Below are 25603 nucleotides of genomic sequence, written 5' to 3' on the forward strand. Positions count from 1 at the left end.
GTCTCCAGGATGCACTGGCCCTTCCCGTGCTGACCCGGAACAGTCTCTAGGACATACTGTTCAACAAAGAGCATAAGTTGCAGTGTATATGGTGCACACCCATTTTTTTTTTTTTTTTTTTGGCTGGGTACTGTTAGAAATGCATAAACATGCCCCTCTGTGACCAGAATGTTCTGGGAAGACTCAGAAACCTGACCCCAGTGGCCATCTCTTGAGGATTGGTGGTCAGCAGGGAAGGGACAGACTCATCACTGGAGACAAGTTTTTGATTGTTGAATATTTTCCTGTGTGTGCATATTACTGTCCTCCTTCAAAAAATTTAAAGAACAACTATAATCACAATAAGCTGATTCGATTCAAAGCAGAGCCTTTTAAACTCTTATACGTGCGGTCTTTAAAAAATACTCTTCTGACTCTCAAAAATAAACCTGTATAGCGTGCAGATCAAGTGCAAGTGCTCATCTATGCTCGTGGTAAGTGGCCAGAACTTTCTGAGAGTGGTTTCCAGTGAGTGAGAAGCTAAGGCTCCCATGGAATGAGAAGTGAAAGGACGCTTAGCAAAACTCCATCCTGTCCAGGCCACTCATCTGTGAGATGGAGAGACTGAGGCCCAGTGTGGACAGGGGGCCCACCCAGCCCATGTTCACACCTTCTACAAATCATGGTTGGTGCTATTCTGGGGCCCCGAGGGAGGAGGGAGGCCTCAGAAGCCCCTGTGATCACAGGCCCCCAGAGACCAACCATGTTTCTGCACAGCAGGGACCTGGGGGTCGTCTAGGACAACCTGCCAAACAGGCCCTGACCATCTGTGCATGGGACACAGCACGCAGCCCACAGGGAGGGAGCGGACAGGTGTGGGAACAGAGGCGCGGTCCCCACTCAGCCCAGCCAGGAGCAGAGAAGAGGGTATGACAGCAGAGGGCAGCATAGGCCCATCAGGCACCCTGCAGATGTGCACTGACCACTGTCAGATCCCCTGGTTTCTCAAGAAAATCTGCAAATGCACATCTTTTTTTTTTTTTCAACGTTTATTTATTTTTGGGACAGAGAGAGATAGAGCATGAACGGGGGAGGGGCAGAGAGAGAGGGAGACACAGAATCGGAAACAGGCTCCAGGCTCCGAGCCACCAGCCTAGAGCCTGACGCGGGGCTCGAACTCACGGACCGCGAGATCACGAGATCCCGCGAGATCGCGAGATCGTGACCTGGCTGAAGTCGGACGCCTAACCGACTGCGCCACCCAGGCGCCCCAGCAAATGCACATCTTTAGGCAAAATCTCCTGAGTTTCATATATCACAGTTAATGGAACCGCTTTTGAAAACCAGCGTGGACCAACATCACGAGCCCAACAGTTGTGCTGGGGCTGGCGGGCAGTTTGCAACCTCTACGCCACTTCCCCTTGGCAGTCACCTGAGCAGCATGCCCCGCCCACCTGAGCCTCCCTCCGCAGCCTGGTGGTGAGAGATCCTTCCAGTCTCTGAGGCCTTCAAGCCTTCCCTTCACGGTCGGGCCTCAGTGGTGACATCTGGGGTGCCAGGTCTCCTCCCCAGCCAACACAGGGTCTGCACACACCCTGACCAAGAGGCAGTCCAGCGGCCTGGGGATCACATGTGTCCTAGCAGATGCCAGGCAGGGGCCTCTCTGGGACATCCGCTTGGCTGGTGTGCAGCCACAGGACACCATTAGTTGGGCTCCAATCCGGGCCTCAGTAGCATCAGGATGGCTGGGGCAGGCAGGGGAGGAAGCTGGCCTGGGCGCTGCCCCTCTCGGCCTCCCTCAGCAGCCCTGTCCACAAGCTATAGCAAGAAAACCTGCCCAGCAGCCTCCTGGGAACAGCAGAGACCAAAACCTCACAGACCAAAGTATCCAACAACAGAGGAACTGTTAGGTCAGGACCCACCTAACAGACCATTACGCACCCAAATGTGGTACTGACGGGGACACACTTATGCTGTGATACGGGGGGAAAGCACACCAACTCAGGAGAGAGGCAAACATGTACAAAGTTTACGAGGGAGCACCTCTAAGATGGTGGCATGTAAGGGGGACAGTTTTCTTGTCTTTAAAATCGTTTTTTGCAACAAAATTACAAGGCCTAGAAGATAAAAATAAAGTCTGAAGACACAGCGAAAGCATAAGAACCCAGCTATAGCAGAGATCTCAGAACGATCAGATCAGGAATCTACAATGACCAGGGTTAATACGCGAGGGCTTTCGCGGAAAAGGTGGACAGCGTGTGAGAACAGATGGGCAGTGTAAACAGAAAGATGGAAAATCAAAGAAGGAAACAAGAGGAAACGCTAACAATCAAAACCACTGCAACAGAAAAATGCACTCAAGGGGCTCGGCATCTATTGGCCAAGGCCAGCATAAGGATCTGTGAGCATGAAGACAGGTCAACAGAAACTTCCAAAACTAAAGAGCAAAGAGGGGGGAAAAGGAAGAAAAACACAGACCAGAAAATCCAAGGACTGTGGGATGACTACAAAAGGAGTAACATACGTGTGATGGCAAGGCCATAAGGAGACAAAAGAGAGAGGAATTGAGGATAGATCTCAAGTAATAATGGCTGAGAATTTTCCAAAATTAATTTTAGACACCAAGCCCAGATCCAGGAAGCTCAGAGAACACCAAGGATATATGCCAAATAAATCTGCACCTCAGCGTATCACATTCAAACTCCAGAAAATCAAAAAGAGAAAACCTTGAAAATAAAAAAAGCCAGAGTGGGGAAAATACCTTATCTAAAGAAGAGCAAAGGTAAGAATTAGAGCAAACTTCTGCTTAGAAACCTGCTAACAGGAGGAGTAGAATGAAACATGTTCAGTGTTGATAGAAAAAAAAAGACCAAGCTAGAATCTGTATCCTGAAAAATTATCCTTCAAAGGTGAAAGATAAAGACTTTCTCAGACAAACAATTGAGGGAACTTGTCACCAGAAGGCCAGGCTTGCAAGAAATGTTAAATATCTTCAGAGAGAAGGAAAGAATATAGGTCACAGATTTGGATCTTCATACAGAAATGAAGAGTGTTAGGGCATAAATTAAGGAGATGTAAAATATTTTATTTTCTTATTCTTATTGCTATAACAAATAATAGTTTGTTCAAAATAAAATAGCCACAGTGTACTTGATTATAGCTTAGGGATAATGATATGAATGACAGCTCTTGCATAAGGAACGGAAGGAAAATCTGGGAATGCTGTTAGAAGGAGCTTAAACTGGGGCACTTTGGTGGCTCAGTTAGTTAAGCCTCCGACATCGGCTCAGGTCATGATCTCAAGGTTCGTGAGTTTGAGCCCCATATCGGGCTTTGTGCTGACAGCTCAGAGCCTGGAGCCTGCTTCGGATTCTGTGTCTCCCTCTCTCTCTCTGCCCCTCCCCCACTCACACTATCTCTCTCTCTCTCTCAAAAATAAATAAACATTAAAAAAGAATTAAAAAGAAGGAGCTTATCTGCCCATAACCATGTATTTGCAAGTGGGCCTGACTTAGCCATAACTATGTATGTTGCAAACACAAGGGCAGCTGCTAAAAAAAAAAAAAAAAAAAAGTTAAAAAAGAAGTATTATTGATATACTAGAAGAGGAAAAAGAAATGAAATCGTGTAAAATGCTCCGTTAAAACCAGAACAGGAAGAAAAAGAGCAGAAGACAAAAACCAAAACAAAGAACAGGGACAACAAATAGAAAAAAGAGACAAATACAGTAGATATCAATCCAGCATCATCAGTGATCACCTTAATTACCAGTGGTCTAAACATACAAATTAAAAGACTGTAAGGTTGAGAAGAAAAAAGCAAGACCCTACCATACACAGACTATCAGAAATCTGCTTGAAATATAAAAATACATATAGACTAAAAGTAAAGGCATGGTGTGGGGGAGGAAGGGGAAGCTCTCTGTGCTTGTGGGACAAAAAAAAACAACAAGTTTGGCTGTGCTTGGCTGGTCCAGTCAGCAGAGCATGTGCCTCTTGATCACAGGGTTGTAAGTTCGAGCCCCATGATGGGTGTAGAGATTACTTAAAAACAAAATCTTTTTTAAAAAAGAATTATTTAAAAAACTGTTAAAAAATAAATAAAAATAAAAACTGTTTAATTGGGGGGGGGGGGGGGAGGAAGGGATGAAGAGTTAAACCATGCTTATACTAATAACAAGAAAGCCAGAGTAGCCATATTAATCTCAAAGTAAATTTTGGAGCAAGAAAACTAACTGGGATAAAGTGGGGCGTTATATAACGAGAAAGGGGCTAATTTTCCAAGAGGACATTAAAATCCTTCATGCACCTAATAACAGAGCATCAAACTATATGAGGCAAAAACTATAGAAAGGAAAAATAGATGAAGACACTACTGCACAGGCAACGTGCACATCCTCTATCAACCATTAACAGGTTCAGCAGACAAATATCAGTAAGGGCACAGCTGAACTGAACAACACCATCAATCAACTGGGTCTAATTGATATTTATAGAATACTTAGCCAACAAAAGCAGAATAAACATTCCTCACAAGCTCACACAGAACATTTACCAAAAGAGATCACATTCTGAGCCATAAAACACACCTGAACAAATTTAAAGGAAACTTTGAAAAGATACTCTCACACCACAATGGAATTACACTAAGAAATCAATAATAGAAAGATATCTGGATAATTCTAAACTTTGAGACTGATTAACACACTCCCAAATAACACAGAGATAAAATTTGAGGAAAAATTTTAAAATATTTCTAACTAAATGGAAATGACATACTTACCAAAATTTATGGGATTCAGTGAAAGCAGTGCTTAAAGGGTGATTTACAGCATTGAATGCAAATGTTACAAAAGAAGGTCTAAAATCAATCATCACTTACACCAGAGGAAACTAGAAAAAGAAAAGAAAATCCAAAATAAGCAGAAGACATAATGAAAATTAGAGCAGAAATCAATGAAATTGAAAACAGCAAATAGAGAAAGGTCAAAGAAAGCAACATGTGATTCTTTGAAAAGATCAATACATTGATATGCCTCTATCCAAGGTAACAGAAAAAGATAGAAGACCTATATTACTAATATCAGAAATGCAAGAGAGGCCATCACTACAGATCCCGCAGACATTAAAAGGACAGTAAAGGAATATTATGAACAACTCTATGCCCACACATTTAATAACCTAGATGAAAAAACCTGTTCCTTAAAGGATTCAATCTACCAAAACTCACACAAAGAGAAATAAGTAATCGAATTGGTCTACATCTGTCAAAGAAATTGAATCGGTAATAACTTTCCAAAACAGAAAATACCAGGCCCCACAGGTTCACTGATGAATTTTACCAAACATTTATGAAGGATATCACATCAATTTTCTATAATCTCTTCTAGGAATTAGTAGAGGAAATACTTCCTAACTCATTCTATGAGGCCAGCATTACCTTAATACCAAAGTCAGCAAAGATATTATACGAAAGGAAGATTGCAGACTGACATCTCTCATAAACACAGATGCAAAAAAAAAAAAAAAACCAAAAAAAAAACCCTCTTCTAGAAAACATTAGCAAATTAAATTCAACAGTGTATAAAAAGAATTATACACCATGACCCATAGGGATTTATTCCAGGTATGCAAGGCTGGTTCAATACTCAAAAATGAATTAATGCAATCCACCACAGAAGCAGAGTAGAGAAGAAAAATAATATGATCATATCCATAAATGAAGAAAAAGTATTCGACAAAATCCGATATTCCTTCATGATAAAAATTCACAGCAAACTAGGAACAGAGAGGAACTCCCTCCACTTGATAAAGAATAAAGCGCAACAAAACTTACAGCTAACATCATACTTAATATGAGAAACTAGATATTTTTCTGCTAAGATCAGGAACAAGACAACGACGTCCACTCTCACCACTCCTATTCAACACTGTATGGGAAGCCCTACTAATGCAATAAGACAGGAAAAGGAAATAAAAGATATGCATATTGGGAAGGAAGAAATACAACTGTCTTTATTTGCAGATGACATGATTGTCTAATGCGGAAAATCCCAAGCAATCAACAAAAGAACTCCTGGAGCTATAAGTGGTCATAGCAAGGTTGCAGGATATGAAGTTAATATACAAAAGTAAATTGCTTTTCTCATACACCAGCAATGAACATTAGAATTTGAAATAAAAAACACACACTATTAACACTCGAAAATATGAAATACTTAGGTATAAATCTAACAAAACATGTGCAAGATCTACATGAGGAAAACCACAAAATTCTGATGAAGGAAATTAAGGAATTAAATAAATAGAAAGATATTTCATGTTCATAGACAGGAAGACTCGATACTGTCAAGATGTCAGTTCTTCCCAACTTGATCTATAGACTCACTGGGATCTCAATTAAAATCCCAATCAAGTGATTTCTTGGATATCAACATACTGATTCTGAAATTTATATGGAGAGATAAAGACCCAGCACAACCAACACAATACTAAAGGAAAAGAATAAAGCTGGAGGACTGACACTACCCAACCTCAAGACTTAACAGAAAGCTACGCTAATCAAGGCAGTGTGGTTTTGATGAAAGAACAGACAAAAAGATCAGTGGAAAAGAATGGAGAAGCCAGGAATAGACCCATGTAAGTACGGTCAACTGACCTCTTACAAAGGAGCAATGGAGGCATATGGTGCCGGAACAACCACACACACACACACACACACACACACACACGCACATGTGCACGCACACACATACACAATGCACACACATGTATGCACACACATACACACACGCATGACACACAAGCACACATACACACACACAAAGAATTCAGACATAGATCTAACAGCTTTACAAAATTAACTCAAAATGGGGCCCCTGCGTGGCTCAGTCGGTTAAGCGTCCAACTTCGGCTCAGGTCATGATCTCGCGGTCCATGAGTTCGAGCCCCGTGTCAGGCTCTGTGCTGACAGCTCAGAGCCTGGAGCCTGTTTCAGATTCTGTGTCTCCCTCTCTCTCTGACCCTCCCCTGTTCATGCTCTGTCTCTCTCTGTCTCAAAAATAAATAAACGTTAAAAAAAATTTTTTTTTTAATTAACTCAAAATGGATCCTAGACCTAAATGTAAAATGCAAAACTATAGATCTCCTAGAAGATGACACAGGAGAAAACATGGGTGTGGTAATGCCTTGTTAGGTACAGATACCAAGACCCTATCCATGAAAGAAAAAACTGATAACCTGGACGTGATTGACATTTTTTAAAACTTCTGCTCTGTGAAAGATACTTTTAAAGGAATGAAAAGATTAGCCACAGACTAAGTGAAAATCTTTGCAAAACATGTATCTGATAAATGACTGTATCGAAAATATACAACTCTTAAAAACCCAACTCTTAAAAACTAACAGCCCAATTTAAAAATGGGCAAAGGATCTACAGACACCTCCCCAGAGAAGACACACATGCCAAGCAAGCACACTCGGCGTCACGCGTCATCAGGGAGATGTAAATGCAAACAAGATTCCATCCACTGTGCACCTACTAGAAAGGCCGAAATCCAGACCACGGAATACCACGTGCTGGCGAGGACACGCAGTGGCAGGGGCGCCTGGTCATGGCTGCAGGGAACACAGAGCGGCGGAGCCACATGGGAAGGCCTCTTCTTACAAACCTGAACATGCTCTTACCGTTTGATCCGCCGAGCGAACCCAAGGTATTGACCTGAATGAGTTAAAAACTTAAGTCCACACAAAACCTGCACACGGATGTCTACAGCAGCTTTACTCATAATTGCCAAAACTTGGAAGCATCCAAGACGTCCTTCAGTGGGGGAGGGACAAACACACTGTGTCCCTCCAGACAAGGGGATATTACTAGCGCTGAGAAGAAGGGGCTATCATGGAAAGACACGGAGGAACCGTAAATGCACATGACTAAGTGGAAAAAAAGCCAGTCTGAAAAGGTTAATACTGTCCGATTCCAACTGTACGACATTCTGGGAAAGACAAAACCACACAGCCAGTGGAAAGATCAGTAGTGGCCAAGGGATGGGGAAGAGGGAGGGAGTAAGAGGTGGAACACCGAAGATTTTTAGAGAGTAAAACTACTCTTTTCTATTACAACGGAGTACTTGTCCTCACACATTTTCAAACTCCATAGGGTACCCAGACTCAGCACTAAGAGTGAACCCCAAGGTCAACCATGGACCTCAGTTATTAATGACAATGCACCAGATCGGCTCACCGGACGTAACTCGCACCACACCGGTGAGAGATGTTCACAACAGGCTGCAGGCGGTGAGGGGGCACATGGGGACCTTCCCCATTTCCCACTCCATCTTTCATCTAAAACTGCTCTAAAATTAAAGCCCATATATATATATATATATATATATATATTTTTTTTTTTAATCAAAAGTTCCATGCGTGTCTTTGAGAATCCTAAGGATTTGTCCAGCATGGTGCTGGGGACAAGCCACCCGACACGGAAACCCTATGGCGGGAACGCTAATAAAGCCTATGGCAACAGCATGTGTCACAGATGCCGTGTAAATAAGCGATGAGCACGCGGACAGGCGCGAGGATGCGGGGAGCTGGGTGCTTGGTGATGCGGTGGGAGGCTCACTCCACTCAACCTCAGAACCAGCTCTGCTGATCGGGAAGTACGGCTTCCTGTTCCCCCGCACGCCAGCCCCGCCCTGTGATTCCTGGATGCGGGGATGGAGTCCAGGCTCCAGGCCCTCAGCCTCCCTCCACCACCCACCACCCACCTCTTGGTCTGATATCTGGAGCACCATCTGCTCTCTCCCACCTTGGAGGGGCCTCCTGATCTTGGGGTCCTCCCCCCGGGGCACCCAGTGCCCCTGCATCTGCTCGCTGGGTCAGGGCTGGGGTGTCCTCCCAATCAGCAAAAATGTGCCCTTGGCCGACAGGTGTCCAGGCAGATCACGGACAGCCTGGCAGAGTCCCGTGGGTTCTATGTGCACAGGCCGGCCCACCCCAGACCCAGTCACATGCCACTGGGGTCCATCAGGGCCAGAGCCAGCCAAGGGCTGGGGCTCCACAGGTGCTGACTATGGGGCCACTCAAGGTGGGCTTAAAGGTGGGTGCATGTGCCGGGCCCACACACAGCCCCCTGGGGATGCCATCCAAGAGGTATCATGGGAGGAGGCCACCCTGATGGGGGCGGGAAGGCTTCTTTCTACATTTAGGTGGGCAGGTGAGGGCAGGCTGGGAAAAGGTCCTGGCTCATGACAGGCCAGCAGGGTCTCAGGGCGCACCCAGCGTGCCCCGACTCAGGCTGTGGGTTCCCGCTTGAGTCTGCAGGTTCGGGGGGCGCCTGGGCCCCATGAGGTGGGCCCTGCATGTGAAGGTTGGGCAGCGGGTGCAGTCAGATCCCAGCTGGCCAGTCCCCAGAAGCGCAAGCGAGGGCTGGCCTGGAGGAGCACAAGCGACAGTCCATGACCTCGGCTGTGTGGGCAGGAGGAGTCCAGCACCAGCAGGGTTTTGCGGGGACCACGGCTTCTCAGGAAGAGCTACAGACTGTGTCCGTGTCGTGAACGCTCTGTGCTCTGCAGCTGGAAACACCCACCCCAGCTAGGAGCCGGGGGTCTCTTCCCGCCCTGGGAGCAGGGGAGCAGGTGCGGCTAGTGGGGCCATGCCCCACCTGTGCCACGTGATCAGGGCACCCACACGGGGGCCTCGGAGGGGAGGCGGCTGAACAACCCAACGGCCGGGTCTCCCGGGGCCTCGCCCATCTGCCCAGCGCGGCAGCCGCCCCTGAGGGGCAACGTCCGGGAAGGTGAGCCACACGATGCGACTTGGACCCTTAACCGAAACAGCCCTCTGCTGGACTCTGCCCCAGACACGTGTTCCCGCATACGCAGGAGGCCTGAGGGGGCAACGCCACCAACCAAGGGACTGTGGGCAGCACGCCCGGCAGATGTGAGGCCACCACACGGGGACCTGTTTCTGGCTGGGTCCAGGGCAGCCCTGGGAGTGAGAGTGGGCTGCCGGGCCTCATTCGGAGGAGGCTGTGTGGGAGGCTGGACAGTGGGCCCAGGGAGGCCATCTGGGGCAGGCCCCGAAGCTGGAAGGTTGGCGGTTGCCAGCTGGAGGCTGCGGGGGCGGGGGGGGGGGGGAGGGGCAGCCGGTGGGGGGCGGGGGGGGGGGGGGGGGGGGGGGGGGCCATCCCAGAGGCTTCTGCCCAAGGGGCAACGCGCACACGCCTCGGACCCCAGCTCAAATTTCCAAAGTCGGGAGGTGGTCCACCCACCCGAGGAAAAGGAGGACTGAGCCCTCATACGTCACACAAGACAGCCATGTCACCACCTCACGGAACACACAGTCCTCGTGAACAGCCGCAGGAAAGCGAGGATTCCGAAGTGTGACACACACTCGTACGTGCACGGGAAGAAACAAATGATCAAACAACTCTGCAAAACGAGAACTTCTGGGAATGAACAATGACGCTAAAATCTAAAACTCCACCAACACTTTAAGCAGCAAATCAGACACGTTTGTCTGATACTTTGGTTCAAGGAAAGTGGACCAGAGCCCCCAGCACGCGGCACGTGGCGGGACAGGGAATGGGCTGAGCGTGAGTGGACGGGGACACGGCCAGCTCAGCACCCAGAAGCACAGGCCGGGCAGGACCGGCTGCAAGTCACTGATTCTCAGGGCCGGGCAGACCCTCCAGCCGCACACAACCGCCCCTTGGAAGGGCCAAGCAATCTGCAACACTGACTTTTTTACGTCCAGAGTTGGCTGATCTTTACCAAATCAACACACTGAAGGAAGACTGGGCCCACCCGCCCCAGCTGCGGCGTTCCGTGCCTCTGCAGGCCCAGGGCCTGGGAGGGCCCGGGAACCCAGAGATGACGGCCAGCAGTCAGGTGCCTGGTGGTCTAGCGGTGCTCAAACACAGAGCAGAGCGCTTCCTGATCCCCTTACTGGCCGCCCGCTCCCCACCCCAGCTGCAATTAGCTTGGGCCTGCCTGGGTCCCACTGGGGCACGCTTCTTGGACCGTGGGAGTGGAGGGGCTGACCCAGGGCTGCGGAAAGGCCTTCACGGGTGCCTTCAGGCACCGCCACGCTCCAGCCAGACCAGGGCTACCTGACCCTCCCGTCACTGGCCCTGGACATAAAAGGCAGGCCTGAGCGCAAGCCCGCCCTACCGTTAGGAGCCCCTGCAGGGCGCGGGGACGCCTGTCCTCCCAGGGGGCCTCACCCCGAGGACCCACAACATCTGAAGGTGTCCAACAGGGTCAGTTCACTGAGGCCTGTGCTGAGGGACGAACCCACTACAAAACGGGCACGAATGAAACCGCTTACAAAGAGCACACACAATAAAAACCGTTTCCAAGGATGCAGGTGTGAACCCACAGGAAAGGTGGGGGCTCGTGTCAGACCCCCAGTGCTGTGGGGGCAGGGCAAGGACACAGGACAGCACTGAATGCAGCTTCTCAGGGAAATGCCCGCCCGTGTCAGCTGGTGGTGACTGCAAGCTCCCTGCATGGGGAACGCTGCCCTGTGCCCCCCTCCGGGGCTCCGGGTGGCTGTGCTGCCCAAACACCCCCACGGTGCACCTGCTGCAGCTTCCTCGAGAAGCCAGTGGGCCACCATTGGGGCCCCTGTGCTAGATGACGAGGAAGCCCACCTCCCCAGCTGGGGGCCCACCCTGGCCTCAGGCCCAGCGTCCTGGGCCTTGTCATGGCCAAGAGGTGCGAGGACCAGCATGGCCCGGCCGCTTCAGGGTGGGCTTGGCAGCTCGGCCTGCAAGCACCCAGTGCCTCCTCCACGGCCTTTCTGGGGGGCTGGGAGCCAAGTCTCCAAGTTTTGGGGATGCAGAGCACAGCCACTTTCACAGGGACTGGCTTTCACCTGTGAGTGAAAGTGGGGTTCCCAGAGCTGCGCCCTCTTGGGTCAGGCCCTCCCGCCTCCCCTGAGGGCATCGGGACCTCTGGGCCCCTGGGGAGTGGTCACCAGCCAGTCCACTGAGCTCGCTCTGGGCGTCTGGAGGACGAGGGTGTCAGGCGAGATGCTGTCCCCGGGAGGGAAGGGGCTTGGAAAAGTGCAAACACCGAGGGCCAGGAAGACAGCATTCTTCAAACCCCCCAAGTGGGGCTATATGGAGGCTTCCCACACTGCATGGAAAGGGCACAGAAGGAGCCCAGCAAGGTAGGGGACGGATGTCTCCACAGCAGGACAACCTGAATGCTGCCTGCGGACAGGTTCTAGCCTCCAGGAGGACGCGCCAGGGCCCTCATGGGGCAGGACGGCACGGAACTCTCCCAGCAGGTTCCGACACACTTGAGCACCTCCAGCATCCCAAACACACACAGGAGGGGCCGAGCCCCGTGTCCATCGACCCTGCAAGTCCACCACCCCCACCCACACACCCGCAAATGGCTCCTCGGGGCTGGGCAGCCTCCCCAGGGCTGGCAGCCTCTGCTCTCCCTCCCAGCCGTCACACCACTGCCCTCCCCGGCCCAGGCTCCACCCTGCGCAGGGCCAGGGGTCCTGAGCAAGGTGGCATCTCGAGGTGGGTCTGGCCCTGGTTCCTGGCAGTCAGCCCTAGAGCTCCCCCATGAGTCCCCTCCTGGCATGGGATGAGGACAGAAACAAGGGGGCCTGCCATGGCTTCTACCCACTCACAGCTGTTCAAAGTCAAAACCACCACTCCATACCGGGTTCTGCCTTTTCCTCGGCTTCTTCCCTGGAGCTGCCTCAGCAAAGACCCCAGACCCAAAAAACGGGACAGGAGCAGCTCTTCCTGACAGAAAGCTCGGGGGGCAGCTCACCCAAGAAGACGGATGCTGGGAAACAAGTAACCGCAGGGGCGCCAGGGCGGCTCGGTAGGTTCAGCATCTGACTTCGGCTCAGGTCACGATCCCGTGCTTAGTGAGTTCGAGCCCCGCGTCGGGCTCTGTGCTGACAGCTCAGAGCCTGGAGCCTGCTTCCGAATCTGGGTCTCCCTCTCTCCCTGCCCCTCCTCCACTCACACTCTCTCTCAAGATAAATAAACGTGAATGGATGTTCATGTTTATTTATAGGAATAAAGATGAAATAGGCCCAACTGAAAAGCTCCTCCTACTCTGACCTTAGGTCACGCTCCTCCTGGCCCACAGACAACGTGGGACATGCAAGGGCTGATTTAAAACTCCGAGCAGGAGGACCCCCAGCTGCAGAGCAGCGTCAGCTTCTCGGACTGGAACCGACCGAGACCACGCTGGCCATGCCCTCCACCTGTCTGGCGAGGCTCGTATCCGCAGGCACTGCCCAATGGCTCCTCTCGGGTCACATCCCCATAGGCCTCGAAACCCGCATGTCTTCCCTCAAGAGGAGCTGCTGGCCGGCAGGATATAAGTGTCAGGACCTGACAGAAGGAGCCTGCTGTCCCCCAATGCTGGTGGCATGTGCCCTCAGGTCCCCTCACAGGAGGGGCTCAGATTGGGCAGGGCCCTGGGGGCTGCAGGCCCTGGGGGTCACGTCAGCAGTGGGGGTGCCGGGGGGGCGGAGACACCCCAGAGTCAGGGTCCGGGAGAGAGTGAGAGTGCGGTGGGGAAACCCTCCAACCCAGACTCCACAAAGCCTGTGAAATGGGCCAGGGCAGCATGGTCTCTAGCCTCTGGCAATCTTATTCCCCACGTACTTTATCTCAGATTAGAAGAAGCAATGTTATGGGGTGTCTGGGTGGTTCAGTCAGTTAAGCGTCCAACTTGGGCTCAGGTCATGATCTCATGGTTCCTGAGTTCGAGCCCTGTGTTGGGTTCTGTGCCGACAGCTCAGAGCCTAGAGCCTGCTTCAGATTCTGTGTCTTCCTCTCTCTCTCTGCCCCTCCCCTGTTCATGCTCTGTCTCTCTCTCAAAAATAAAAAAAAAACATTAAAAAATAAGTTAAAAAAAAAAAGAAGCAATATTATGATCCTAGAAAACAAGTTGAGAAGTGCAGAAAAGTATAAAAAAGCAGCAGGAAGAAAACTCTCTTAACCCGTTTAGCACGCTGGCATATTTATCACACTATGTAGGCAAGCCTGAATCCTGCTTTTATTCCTGGGTAGCAGCATAAACATTTCCCGGTGACCATCACTGCTGATGACTGTGTGTGTGTGTGTGTGTGTGTGTGTGTGTGTGTGTGTGTGCGCACGCGCGCGCTACAATGTACCTCATTGCCTAAGAGTCTAGGGTTCTTGACAGATTAAAGGAACATTCACAACGTCTCTGTACGCACTCCGAAACCTGTTCCACTGGATTTGCAACAGATCCTCCAGATAAAGGGCATGGTCCCTTTAAAAGTCAGAAGCAGGTTTTGGAGTCTACTACAGCAGTTTCTAGGGAAAACAATTGTGTGCAGATGTAGAGCCAGTGCCCCTGTCGGAATCTCTGGGAATTGCAACCTTCCCTCTCAGTAACCTCTCAGAGACCCACGAGGTGGCTGGGAAGACAAGTTTGACCAGACAGCAAAAGCAGTCAAGGTCATATTAACAGAAATATGACTCTAGACCAAGGGAGGTGAGGCCTGTCCTCAGTCCCCACCCACTGCACCCCTGAGGGCATCAGCCTGGAGGGTGTGTGGGGTGCCCTGGTGCAAGGTGCGTGGTTCCCAGGGCTGTGTCTCTGGAAGGAACAGAGACTGGTGCACCACGAGGTCCTGTCCTGCTGCAACATTCTCAGATCTGTTCTTTGCCAGTTTTTTAAAACCATAAATGCCAAGAAATGCAAAGATTAGGATATGGAAACCCGGAGGGCCTTGCCCCAGACCCCCAGGGGCCACGACAGCGGTGTGTGGGGCCTGGAGCAGGGACTCCGTACCACACCTCCAGACATACAGCAGCAGCAGCTAGCACGGCCTGAGGGCTGTGAGCTCAGAGAGGGGCACTGGCCGGGCTTGGCCACCTGCAGCCTAGTGGTGTGCTTGGAACACTAAGCATCAGTGTCGTCCCCGTAATCGGGGACCCCGCCTGGCACCCGGAGCGCTTCCGAGAACCGCAGCCCTCACTGTGCAGGGCGCACTGGACCTGGCGAACTCATACGGATGGACCCCCAGCGAGCACAGAGGCAGGAGCACGCACTCCTGCCTCGTCAGTGACTTCCACCCCAGACGGCACACTTCCGGGAAGGCCTCAAGGATTCCCTCGCTGAGGAAGGTAAGAAGGGCAGGCTGCCAAGTGCCGTGGGCTATCTCTGCAAGAGGCTTTTGCACTGCTAACTAGCAGTGCGCCCTGCGGGTGGTGGCTGCACGCTCCCCACGGCAAGCACCCTCCCGCACAACGGGGGCAGGGACCCCACAGGAGCTGGAAAGTGAACCCCAATCCCAGAGTGCCCAGAGGGAGACATCCGGCTGGCCCCGTCACCCCACGCCCTCGGGCCTCTGGCGGCCGCCAGCTCCAGAGGAGGCTGGCAACCCTGGCTCCTGACCCACAAAGGGGCCTCTGGGAGGCGGCCAGGTCCCTGGGTCACACAGAGGCCCTGCATAGGGGGCTCTGGCCAGATAACCTGGACAGGCATCCAGCTGCCTCCTCCCGCCCCACATGGGCTCAGAGGACCTTCCCCGAGGTCAACACCAACCAAGGGCCCGGGCCCTTTGCAAGGACCCCCCAGGATCTGGAAACGCCGCTGGCTGAAAGAATAGGCAGATGGTTCCCCCCCCCCCACCGTGGGAAAGAGGGGCTTGGGGCCCCCCTACTCACACACCTGCCCAGAGGCAGAGCCTGAGGCCCAGGCTGCTCTCTTGGTTGGCTTCTCCGAGGACAGGACAGTCCGTAGACCAGTCTAATTACATCCTTCTTTTCCAAACAGCACATCGAAACCCCACAACAAGTTTGGGAACTGGAAGAACCCCTGAAGGGGAAGCATCAGGACGCTGCGCCCTTGTGATCAGGGCCACGGGGAGCCAGTGCCCCACGTACTGCCGTGGTCAGGCTGCCCTCTGGGGCGGGGGGGGGGGGGGGGGGGCACAGCAGGGGGAGGTGAGGCATGGCTCCTCGATGGTGCACCAGCCATAAAGAGTCTTTGGTGTCAGGATCACGGCACAGAGGGGTCAGTCTGAGAAGCCAGCTTGGGAACAAGGGGCTGAGGAGATTGGATGGTGGGGAGGACAAGGACAGAGGTCGCTGCCCAGGGAGCTGTGACCAGGGCACGGCAGTGACGTGAGGTGCTGACGGTCATGGAAACTGAGTCAGGGGCATGCACAAATGCTGCCGTGTCTGCAATTCTTCCGTAAACCTAAAACAAGTGTAAAATAAAAAGTTTACAGGGGGAAAGAAAGCAAACTGCCTGACCTCACACCAGCCCCGAAAAGGACGGGCAAGGGGATACTTAGCAACCCTCTGGCAGCCCTGGAGGCCCGTGGCCTACGGAGCAGGAGGCAGCCGCGGACGGCACCCCCATCCACCCGAGGAAGCAGCCTCTCATTTCACTTCTCAGGCCCGACCTGCTCTCTCTGACATCGTCCGAAAGCACGCGGCTACTTAGGAAACCCCACAGGTGCAGGGTGGACAGTGGGCCCCACCACCGGCGGCCGCAGGAGCCAGGACAGTCCCTGCACAAAACGGGAGCTCAAGCTGAGAAGCGAGCTGACAGCCAACCAGGAGGCCAGCAGCGGGAGGCAGACGCGACGCAGCCCGGAGATCACAGGGCATGAGAGGTGGGGGGGGCGGGGGGGGGGGCAGTGAAACACAGTGCTGCACAGACAGGAGTCTCTCCCGAGTTCCACACCAGAAGTTGGAATCAGGCTGGGTCCGGGGAGAAGACGGGCTTTTCATGACCAATTCTCACTGGCTCTCCATCTGAACAGACCAGGCGCTAGCACTCCACTTGCAAATCCGTCCCGCTACCCATTCGTGCACAAACAAAAGCAGTTGTCCCTTATCCCGGTAATAAATTCGAGAAAAGTCAGAAGCTCGGACTCCCACCTGATGATGGCAGATACACCCACAGAAGTTCAGCTGCCTCCCGCCCCGCCCCTGGGCACCACGGTGCCCCCCGGGCCATGCCCCAAACCTGCCAGTGGGCGCCCGGGGGTGCTGCTCCACCCGTGCTCAGGGCCCAAGCCGGCCAATGCTGCCCCAGTGCCACGCTGTCCCCGATGCGTCCTGTCTGGGGTCGGTTTCAGTTACCTGGAAGTCTCTTCTCAGCCTGACCCCAGCTCTGCCTGCCTCCCCAGCTGTCGTTCGGCACTTGCGGTGGGGACCACAGGGCGTGCTACATCCCACCACCGCCCACCTCCCAGTGTCCATGGAGGAAACGCAGCAGGCAGGGCAGCGGGCAGGGCAGTGGGCAGGGCAGGGAGGAGGGAAGGGAGCAGGGCAGACCGTGCTCCCGCCAGTCCCTCAGCCACCCCTGAGGGGAACCCCACTGGTCACTGCTGGCATCGCCTGGGGGGCCCCACAGAAATTTCAGTCTGGGGAGAGGAGTAGGGAGAGGACACGGCAGGGCTGGGAGGGGGCCCAGCGGACGCCCCACTGCCCCAGGTCAGTCAGAAAGCACCTGTACCTGTCCTCTGAGGCGGGAGCCAGGTGCACCATGCCCAGCTGCGGCTCAGGGAAGGGGAAGAGATGTGGCAGGGCCCCTAGACACGCGGTCCCACCTCTGTCTCATGCGCCCCCGGGCCGGGGCAGGTCACTCATGTGTCCACCTCCACATCCTGGGCCTGGGACCAAAACATAAACACCTGCCGCCTGCACAGACAGGGGCCCAGGCTGCCGGGGACAGGGACACTGGAGAGGTCCCACCCACACGTGGACCAGGCCAGGCCTGTTACACGGGCATCTAGAGCATCCAGACCAGGATCCACGGGTCACCCTGACACAGTGCCGTGAGACCAAACAGCAGCTCACGCTTTCACTCTCCAGAGCCCGGATGGAGCTCAGGGCAGGAGCAGTGCCTGGGAAACTCCGACCTTACCGAGGCTCAGGCAGGGTGACAGGCCCAGACGGGTCCACCGTTCAGTCTCCAAACACAGCCTCTGTCATCTGTGGCCCCACGGCTCTCCCTTTCCCTCCCTCATTGGTCCCCCATCCTTCCCCCCCGGGGGCCCCCTCCCTCCAGGGCCCCCATCCCCCTGCCCCACCCCCACGCCCCTGCAGCTGGCTCTCCCCCTCCTGCCCCTCCACCCACAGCCTGAAGCACTGGGACAGAACGTGGTGAACCAGATGCACATTAGGGAACATCCCGATCTGTCCTGATCCTACTGTGTTGAGAATGAAGTGGGAACTCGCACCCCCGGCCCACCTGCCAGGGCGCCTCCCCACCAACCTTCCCTCCCGCACAGGCACTCTGGGTGCCCCAGCATGAGGGTGCCTGGCGCTGCCTGAGGTGCTCACGGACGACTAGACAGCTGCCCCGCTTGGCGGGCAAGGAGCCACCCCAGTGCCCAGCACCTAGCCACCAGTGTCTGAGCCACCTCGCTGCCTGTGGCACAAAACTACTGGCTTTCACTGGCTGCAGCGCAGAGGGGGCTGGGTGGTCCTCTCCCAGCGAGTGGAAGGAAACGCCCTCACCTCCCGCATGCCACTGTCACAAGCCTCCATCAGGAACAGCCGCTGGGAGACTCACACTGTGTACTAGATGTAAACTCCCAACAGAAGGTTTAGTGCGAACCCAGCTCGGCTCCAGCAGGCCCCACACCGCTGCCTCCCCAAAGGTCTGGGGAGCTCTCAGGAGCGCCCCACCCCCACCCCACGCCCTCCCCAGCCCTGTTCATCCGGGAGGCACACTGGATCAGGCAACAGTTTCTGGATTTTTCCAGGATGCCAAGTGTCGTCCTGCAAGACCCCAGGCCTCAGTCACTCCTGCGGGAGCCATCTCTCCAGCCCCTGGCAGGTCAGCCCAGAGGATGGTGAGGTGGGGCCTGGATCGTGACAGCCCTGTGCCTCCCAGGGATGTGCTAATGCTCCCCTGAAGCATGTTCTCGCAGCCCTCCCGCTCAGCCCGGCTTCCCGAGATTCATACCCAGGCTGTGGCTCGACGGGGTTTCTAAGGGGAGGCAAAAATGGTGGCCAAAGTGGCAGAGTTACAGGAGGAGTTCCAGGTGTCAGCTGGCATCCCCAGTGAGGTGCACTTTGGTCTGGGGGTCATGGATCGGCAAACGGAATACTGTTCAGGCGTCAGTACAACCCACGGCCAGCAATCTAGAGTCAACACAATCCCTGTCAAAATCCCAACAGGAGTTTCCGAAGAAACGGAGAAGCCAATCCTTAAATTCAGTCGGAATTGCAAGGAACCCTGACAAGTCGAAACAACATCTTAAAAAGAAAAAGGTGGAGGTGTCACATTTTCTGGTTTCAAGACTTCCAACAAAGCTACAGTCATTGACACGGCGTGGCAGTGGTGTAGGGGAGACAGGCGGACCATGGAATGGAATAGGGTCCAGAAATAAACACTCACGTACACGGTCAAATGATTTTCAACAAGGTTACCAAGACGTTCAGTAGGGGAAGAACAGCCTTTAAACAATAGGTCAGGGGCAACCGGATAGCCACTTGCAAACCAATGCAGCTGGATCCCTACCTCAAATCATATATTAAAAAATAACTGAATCAAAAACCAAAGATGAGAGCTAAAATTCTAAAACTCTTAGAAGAAATCAAAGGGGCAGATCTTCACGACCTTGGATTTGACAGTGGATTTGTAGATATGACACCAAAAGCGCAAGCAATGGAAGAGAAAGTCAAACTGGAAGTCATCAGGACGAAAACTTTTGTGCGTCAATGGACGTTACCACAAAAGTGAAAAGACAGTCCACGGAAGGGGAAAATACCGGCAAATTGTGTATCTGGTAAGCGTCCAAAATATATAAAGCACTCTCACAATTCAACGATAAAGGGACAAATACCCCAATTTAAATATGGGCAAAGTGTTTCAACAGACATTGCTCCAAAGATGGCTTAACCACTTTCAACGCCATCAGCCTTCAGGAAAATGTATATCAAAGCAATGATGAGATCCTACTTCACACCCCTTGGGACACCCACGATTTGAAAAGTGGAAAATAACAGGTGTTGGCGAAGATGAAGCGCTATCAGACGGCTCCCACATTGGCGCTGGGAACGTAAAATGGTGCAGCCGCTGTGGAAAACAGCTTGTGGTTAGTAAGAAAGTTAAACACAGAATAACCACAGGACACGGCAACTCCCGAAAGAAATGAAAACAGGTCTTCCAACAGGTATTTGTCCTCGAGCGTTCACAGCGGCACGACTGACAAACAGGCGGGAAAACCCCAAATGTGCAGGCAGGTGAATGCACAAACAGACGTGGTATGTCCACCCGACGATGGAGCAGTATTCGGCCATAAAAAAACCATGTTCCGATACCTGCCGCAGCCTGGATGGACCTAAAGACATTGTGCTGAGTGGAGGAAGCCACACACAAAAGTTACATATCGTACGATCCCATTTATCAGAAACGTCCAGAACAGTTACATCCATCAGGACACAGAAAACACATGGCTGTCCAGGACTGGGGCCGGGGGGGGGGGGGGGGGGGGGTGGTGTATGGGGCTGGGGGCTGTCGTTTGATGGGTTCAGAGTCTCCTTTCATGTGATGAAAATGTGTGGGAACCACAGAAGTGACTATTGCACACTATTCTGAATGCACTAAATGCCACAAACTGTGCACTTTAAAATAATTATTGTGGTGCCCAGTGGCTCAATCAGTTAAGAGTATGACTCTTGATTTTGGCTCAGGTCATGATCTCACGATTCATGAGTTCGAGCCCCATGTCAGGCTTTGTGCTAACAGCCCAGAACCTGTTTGGGATTCTCTCTGTCTCTCTCTCTTTCAGTCTCTCTCTGTCCTTCTCCCGTGAACATATGCACACCTACTCTCTCTCTCTTTCTCAAAATAAACATTTAAAAATAAAATTAAATTAAATTAAAATAAAATAAAATAATAAAATAAAATAAAATAGTTATTGCCACCATATATAAATTTCACTCCCAACTTTTAAGAAAAGATAAAAGTCTGGTTTCTCCATTCGCCGGGACAAACACCACAAGGACCTTCAGTCCTTACGCTCTGAGGTCAAAGCCAATCACTGGCCGGAACTCTGTTCTCCTGCAGATGACCCAGCACTTTGCGGGAAAGTGAACAGACTCAGAGCCAAGCCCCGTTCCAGAATGCGGGGTTAGGGTCACCCACCACCAAACCAAAAAGCTGAGGACCAAGACAGGCAGGAAAGAAGACAGAGCAAGGGGCAGAGCGGCCGAGATGGAGACGCGGCTCCGAGCGGGCCCGGTGGGGCAGACGCCCAGATGCAGAGGGCGCAGCACAGAGCCCAGCGTCCCCACCTGACACCACAAGCGGCTTCCCGCTGGCAAAGGCGTTTCCACCCTTGCTGTGTCTGCGGAGCCGCCGACAGGCACGGGGTCGCCGGTGCCTGGAGTTTGTTCAGGCCCTTGAGCCAGAGTGACTGAGGCCGAACGTGTCCACCTGCCGCGTGTGAGGAGCCCAGAGTCCCCTCCCTGCTTGAAGGGAGAGGGCGAGGTGGCCGGCCCAGCGACCAGCCAGGTCACTGTGGGAACCACCAGAGATCTAACCCTGACGCCATAGAGGCCGGCGCGAGGGTCAGCCCCGTGGCCACGGCAGCCGTTCAGAAGCCAACCGAGGGGCTGGCTTCCCCCACACCGGGAATTTCAGGAGCTCCACTCTCCCAGCACACTCCATCGAGGGACGTTATTTCCTGGCCAACTCTCGCCCTCAGTCCCCTCGTTCTTTTGGAATAAAGTCCTGCCACATGGCCAGGTGCTATGTGCACAGAGGCGAGGGGATGGCCCAGGAGAGAGGGTGTCTCGGGGGAGAGGGCTGGGTCCACACCAAGCCCCCGAAACCCTGGCCCGATCTCAGGCCACCTGCGGCCGGGCCTGAATCCCAGCGACCCCGATGAACGCGGCTGCGGTCCAGAGGCTCACGGCACGCCCTCCTCCAGCCTACGGCTTCTAGCAACGCACGCACCCTGGCCATTACAGTGAGCCCGACTCCGTGTCACCCCCTTAGGCCTGAGGGACGGGGCCTCCGCTCTGCCCTCTAGACGCTGGCAGCATACTGCCCCCACCTGCTTGGGGTTCTTGAACTCACACAGTGGGAATTCCTTGTTCCAAGATGATTAATCGTCTCCCCACCCGTGTCAAACACACCGCGACTCCATCTCCACGTGCGTGGCCCCTTCCCCTGTACTTGGGAATCCCCAGATCAAGGACTTAATTGTAGAGGCTGCGACACTGAAGCTTGATGCCCGGTGGGCCCTCCTTTCCCTCCACGTGCACATGTTCCGCTGGCCGTGCTCAGTGTCACCAGGCACCTGTGGAGGCCGTGGACCCCCAGGTGTGGCTCTGCCCCCAAAAGCTTACGGCTGGGTGGGAGGGGGGCATGGCAAGAGCTCACAAGAGCCAACCAGCCCCGGGGAGGTGAGCACAGAGACAGGGACCCTGCGAGGAGGAACCCAGTCAGACAGACGGACAAGCAGGAATCCGAGGAGATCCACTCCAGAACCCACAGCAGCCCCACCCCCACCTGCCCACCACCCCTCACCTGGAAGTGGCTCTGGGCCCTGCCCTTGTCCCCTGCCTCTCCCTGACAGTCAGAGGAGCCCATCACATTCCCCTCCACTCCTCCGCTCCCCCTCCAGGACAGACAGACCCCCCTGGCTGTCCCTGATGCGGACTCCTCGCCCGCTCTTGCCCCCACAGTGCTGCCTCGGGACTGGACAGGGTCCCCCAGGGTGGCACGGATCTCCTCATCTACAGGTCTGACCTTGGTCGAGGAAACCCCGCAAGAGGAGACGGATCTGCCTTGTGACCCCAGGAGCCTCTGTGGCCAGCACGGCACCCCATGAGGAACGCACGCCCAGAAACATTTACCAAGAAGTCAGTGAAACTTCCGTCACCAAAGCACTCGCACTGCGCCTCCAGCTTTCGAGCTCCTTAAAATCAATTTTACCAATTACGTCTCCAAAGCCCCTTGGAGTCGACAGAACAGGCAACTGAAAGGGCACCAGGAAGCTCTAGAATGCCTGATACCTTACTAGAATCTTCCCTACTGCCCAGAGACAGAGACTCCTCACACCAGGGTGGTGACAAGGTGAGACGCTGGGTGGCTCCTACTGCGACGGGCCCAGGCAGCCACGCGCCTCCCTGTGGGCAGGGGTGGAGGACACTGGCTCTGCGGCACCTGAATTGAGGAGGAAGGCCCCCGGTGCCCATGGGTTGCCACCCTCCCTACCGGACACACAGACAAGACAGTTCGGAAGGTGGATGGCCACACGCTCCGTCCCTCCCTAGGCAAAACCACCTTAGGTGCCAGCGGTGAAGGCCAGCTGGGCTGCCGAGGTGCCCCAGCCCCGGAGATGGGGTGCAACACGGGCTCCCACTTTCCCGGCTGCCTGTGCTTCCAGCCCAGCACCGCAGAGAGGGCTGCTGGGGAGCAAACACACCGGGAGAGGGTTCTGCCCCTAAAATGCAGCCGTCCCAACCACATCTTCACCCACCAACCCCGCTGGAGTCCTCCCAGCAAATCCTGAGCCACTGTGAGCGTGTGCAACCTCAGAGACCCTTCCCAGTCTTGCCAAAATTAGGTGCTCAGGAGGGACGTGACGGATCACAGGTGGGACAAGTTGGAGCCTGTTAGTTTAACGGTTATGTTTATTTTTACATGCACCGTCTACGACAAGTTACACTAATGCGCTATTTCAGGGAATGATACGAGGTTTCCTTCTGAAAGAAACAGGAGAGTGAAATACACTGCGGGGTCCTGGAGCAGAAAAGGGACAGTACAGGGAAAAACCTGCTGAGGTCTGTGCCATGGCTCACAGCACCGCCCCTGTGTTTCTGCCTCAGTTTCCATTCTTGCAGCATGGTCTGGTGAGATGCTGACTCCAGAGGAGTCAGTGTGACTGGTGAACAGACACTGAACCAGTTTTGTAACTCTTTAAGCCTAAAATTCTCTAAAATAAAAAGTTATAAAGTATTCAAACTTTTAAAAAATGAGCTGTTGAATACAAAGTAAACAAGGATACAGGGGACGTTGGATCTGAAAAGTCTTGGGTCAGCCCCAAAGCACCTGGGGGTGGGGAAGCACAGGGCCCATGTCACACACCTTCCCGTTAAAGCCAAGGGGGTCGGTGCAGGGGCAGGGAGAAAGGGTGCCCAGGGCTGTGAGGCCCATCCCAACCCTAACATTAACCATCCGGGCTCCTGCCCCGAGCCACCTGGGAACGCTACAGCTCAGGGCTTACTCCTGCAAGGGGCCCTCAATCACATGCACCGAAAGTGTGCCCACAGCAGGGAAAGCAGAGCCCCTTTCAGATGCCAGGGCCACCCTGTGTGGGTGGAGAGGAGTCTGGACTGAGGGAAGGACCTGTACTCATGTTGGGTCAAATCAAGGACCTCCAGATACAAATGGGCGATGAGGAGAGAAGATGTCCCCAAATGTCCCCTTTAAGGTGTCAGGATGCATCCCTCTCCCCAACTCTGCCCTGGCCAGTCCAGCAAATGCCACCCACCAGGCATGCCAGCCCTCAGCTTCTCCCCTGCCTGCCCCTCACTCCTAGGGTTCCCCCCCATCTCAGAGCCTAGCTCAGAACTGGCCTGCCTTCCTCCTTCCCGACCTTTGGCCCCTGGGCAGCCAAAGGTCCTTCCAGGCCTTCCCCAAGCCTGGGCACCCAGGGAGCTCAGCAGGCCCTGGGTGGGGCGGGGGAGGAGAGAGAGTGCCCTCCACATCCAGGGCGCTCAGGGTCAGCTTCTCAGCATGTCTGGAACTGAGGAGCCCTGAAGGATCAGATGGCAGCTCTCACCCTTGGTCCGGCCATGAACTTGCAGAGGATGCCAGTTGGTGGGTGTGCATAGCAGCAACTTGCACGCACACCGTTCTGGGGAGTCCAGTGTTTGCACCCCAGGGCAGGGGCTCTGCTGCCCTGGGCATCCACAGGAAGGCAGCCCCGGAGGCCCAGGGGATTTCAGTGGTGTCCCTGCCCCGTAGAGTCCCGCCCCCTCCTCACTGGGGTCCCTGTCACAGGCACTGGGCTGGGACCCTGGCCGGGCGCTGACCAACCTGAACAGGTCCTGTCACATCCGGCTGCCTGGTTCCCCAACATCCACCCTTAAAATGAGCGGGAGGTTCTCCTCTCTGGGGGATCAGGGACCAGCCGCCACCACACACTCCCCCCCCCACCTCCCCGTGCCCCCTGCCCTGCTCCTGGTGGGTCTGAGGCGGTATCCAGGAGGGCAACCGGGTCCTGCCCAGGCCCAAACACGTGAGAACCTGTTGGAGCAGTTCGGACACCGCAATCACCATCTCTTCCTCCTCCCCATCTACTTCTGGGTGGGAAGGGGCCTCGCTTTGAAAACTAGGCGCAGGGCCAGGTCACAGCCCGGGGCAAAGGCCCAGCTTTACCTCCCCCCACCCCACGTCCCCCAGAGACCATAAGGTCAAGTCCGGCCCCGGGGGAGGGGGGGCGTCCCCGTCGGGAGCGGAGAAGGGGGAAACGGGGCACCACGCCGGCCCCCGGGAGGAGGCGGCAAAGCCGCGACACCCCCACCCGCACCGACGCCGTCCTGTCACCCACCCCCGCGGGGGGTTAGGGGACGCCGGCCGGGGTCAGGGGGCTCGGGGGCTGCGGCGGAGGGTGGGCGC

At 54.0% G+C, this 25603-nt stretch overlaps 1 protein-coding gene across 1 annotated transcript in view; it reads right to left on the bottom strand.

Moving 5' to 3' along the window:
• The window catches only part of PHF2 (PHD finger protein 2), a 75605-nt gene extending 50729 nt beyond the window's left edge, over window positions 1-24876 (bottom strand). The window contains exon 1 of the mRNA XM_040449270.1: window positions 24765-24876. Coding sequence (XP_040305204.1) covers window positions 24765-24814 — 50 coding nt within the window. The 5' untranslated portion in view covers window positions 24815-24876. The remainder of the gene's footprint in view (window positions 1-24764) is intronic.
• Window positions 24877-25603: the final 727 nt, after the last annotated feature.

This window comes from Herpailurus yagouaroundi, unplaced genomic scaffold (assembly GCF_014898765.1).
Source record: "Herpailurus yagouaroundi ecotype Mexico unplaced genomic scaffold, PumYag 199, whole genome shotgun sequence".
Lineage (NCBI taxonomy): Eukaryota > Metazoa > Chordata > Mammalia > Carnivora > Felidae > Herpailurus > Herpailurus yagouaroundi.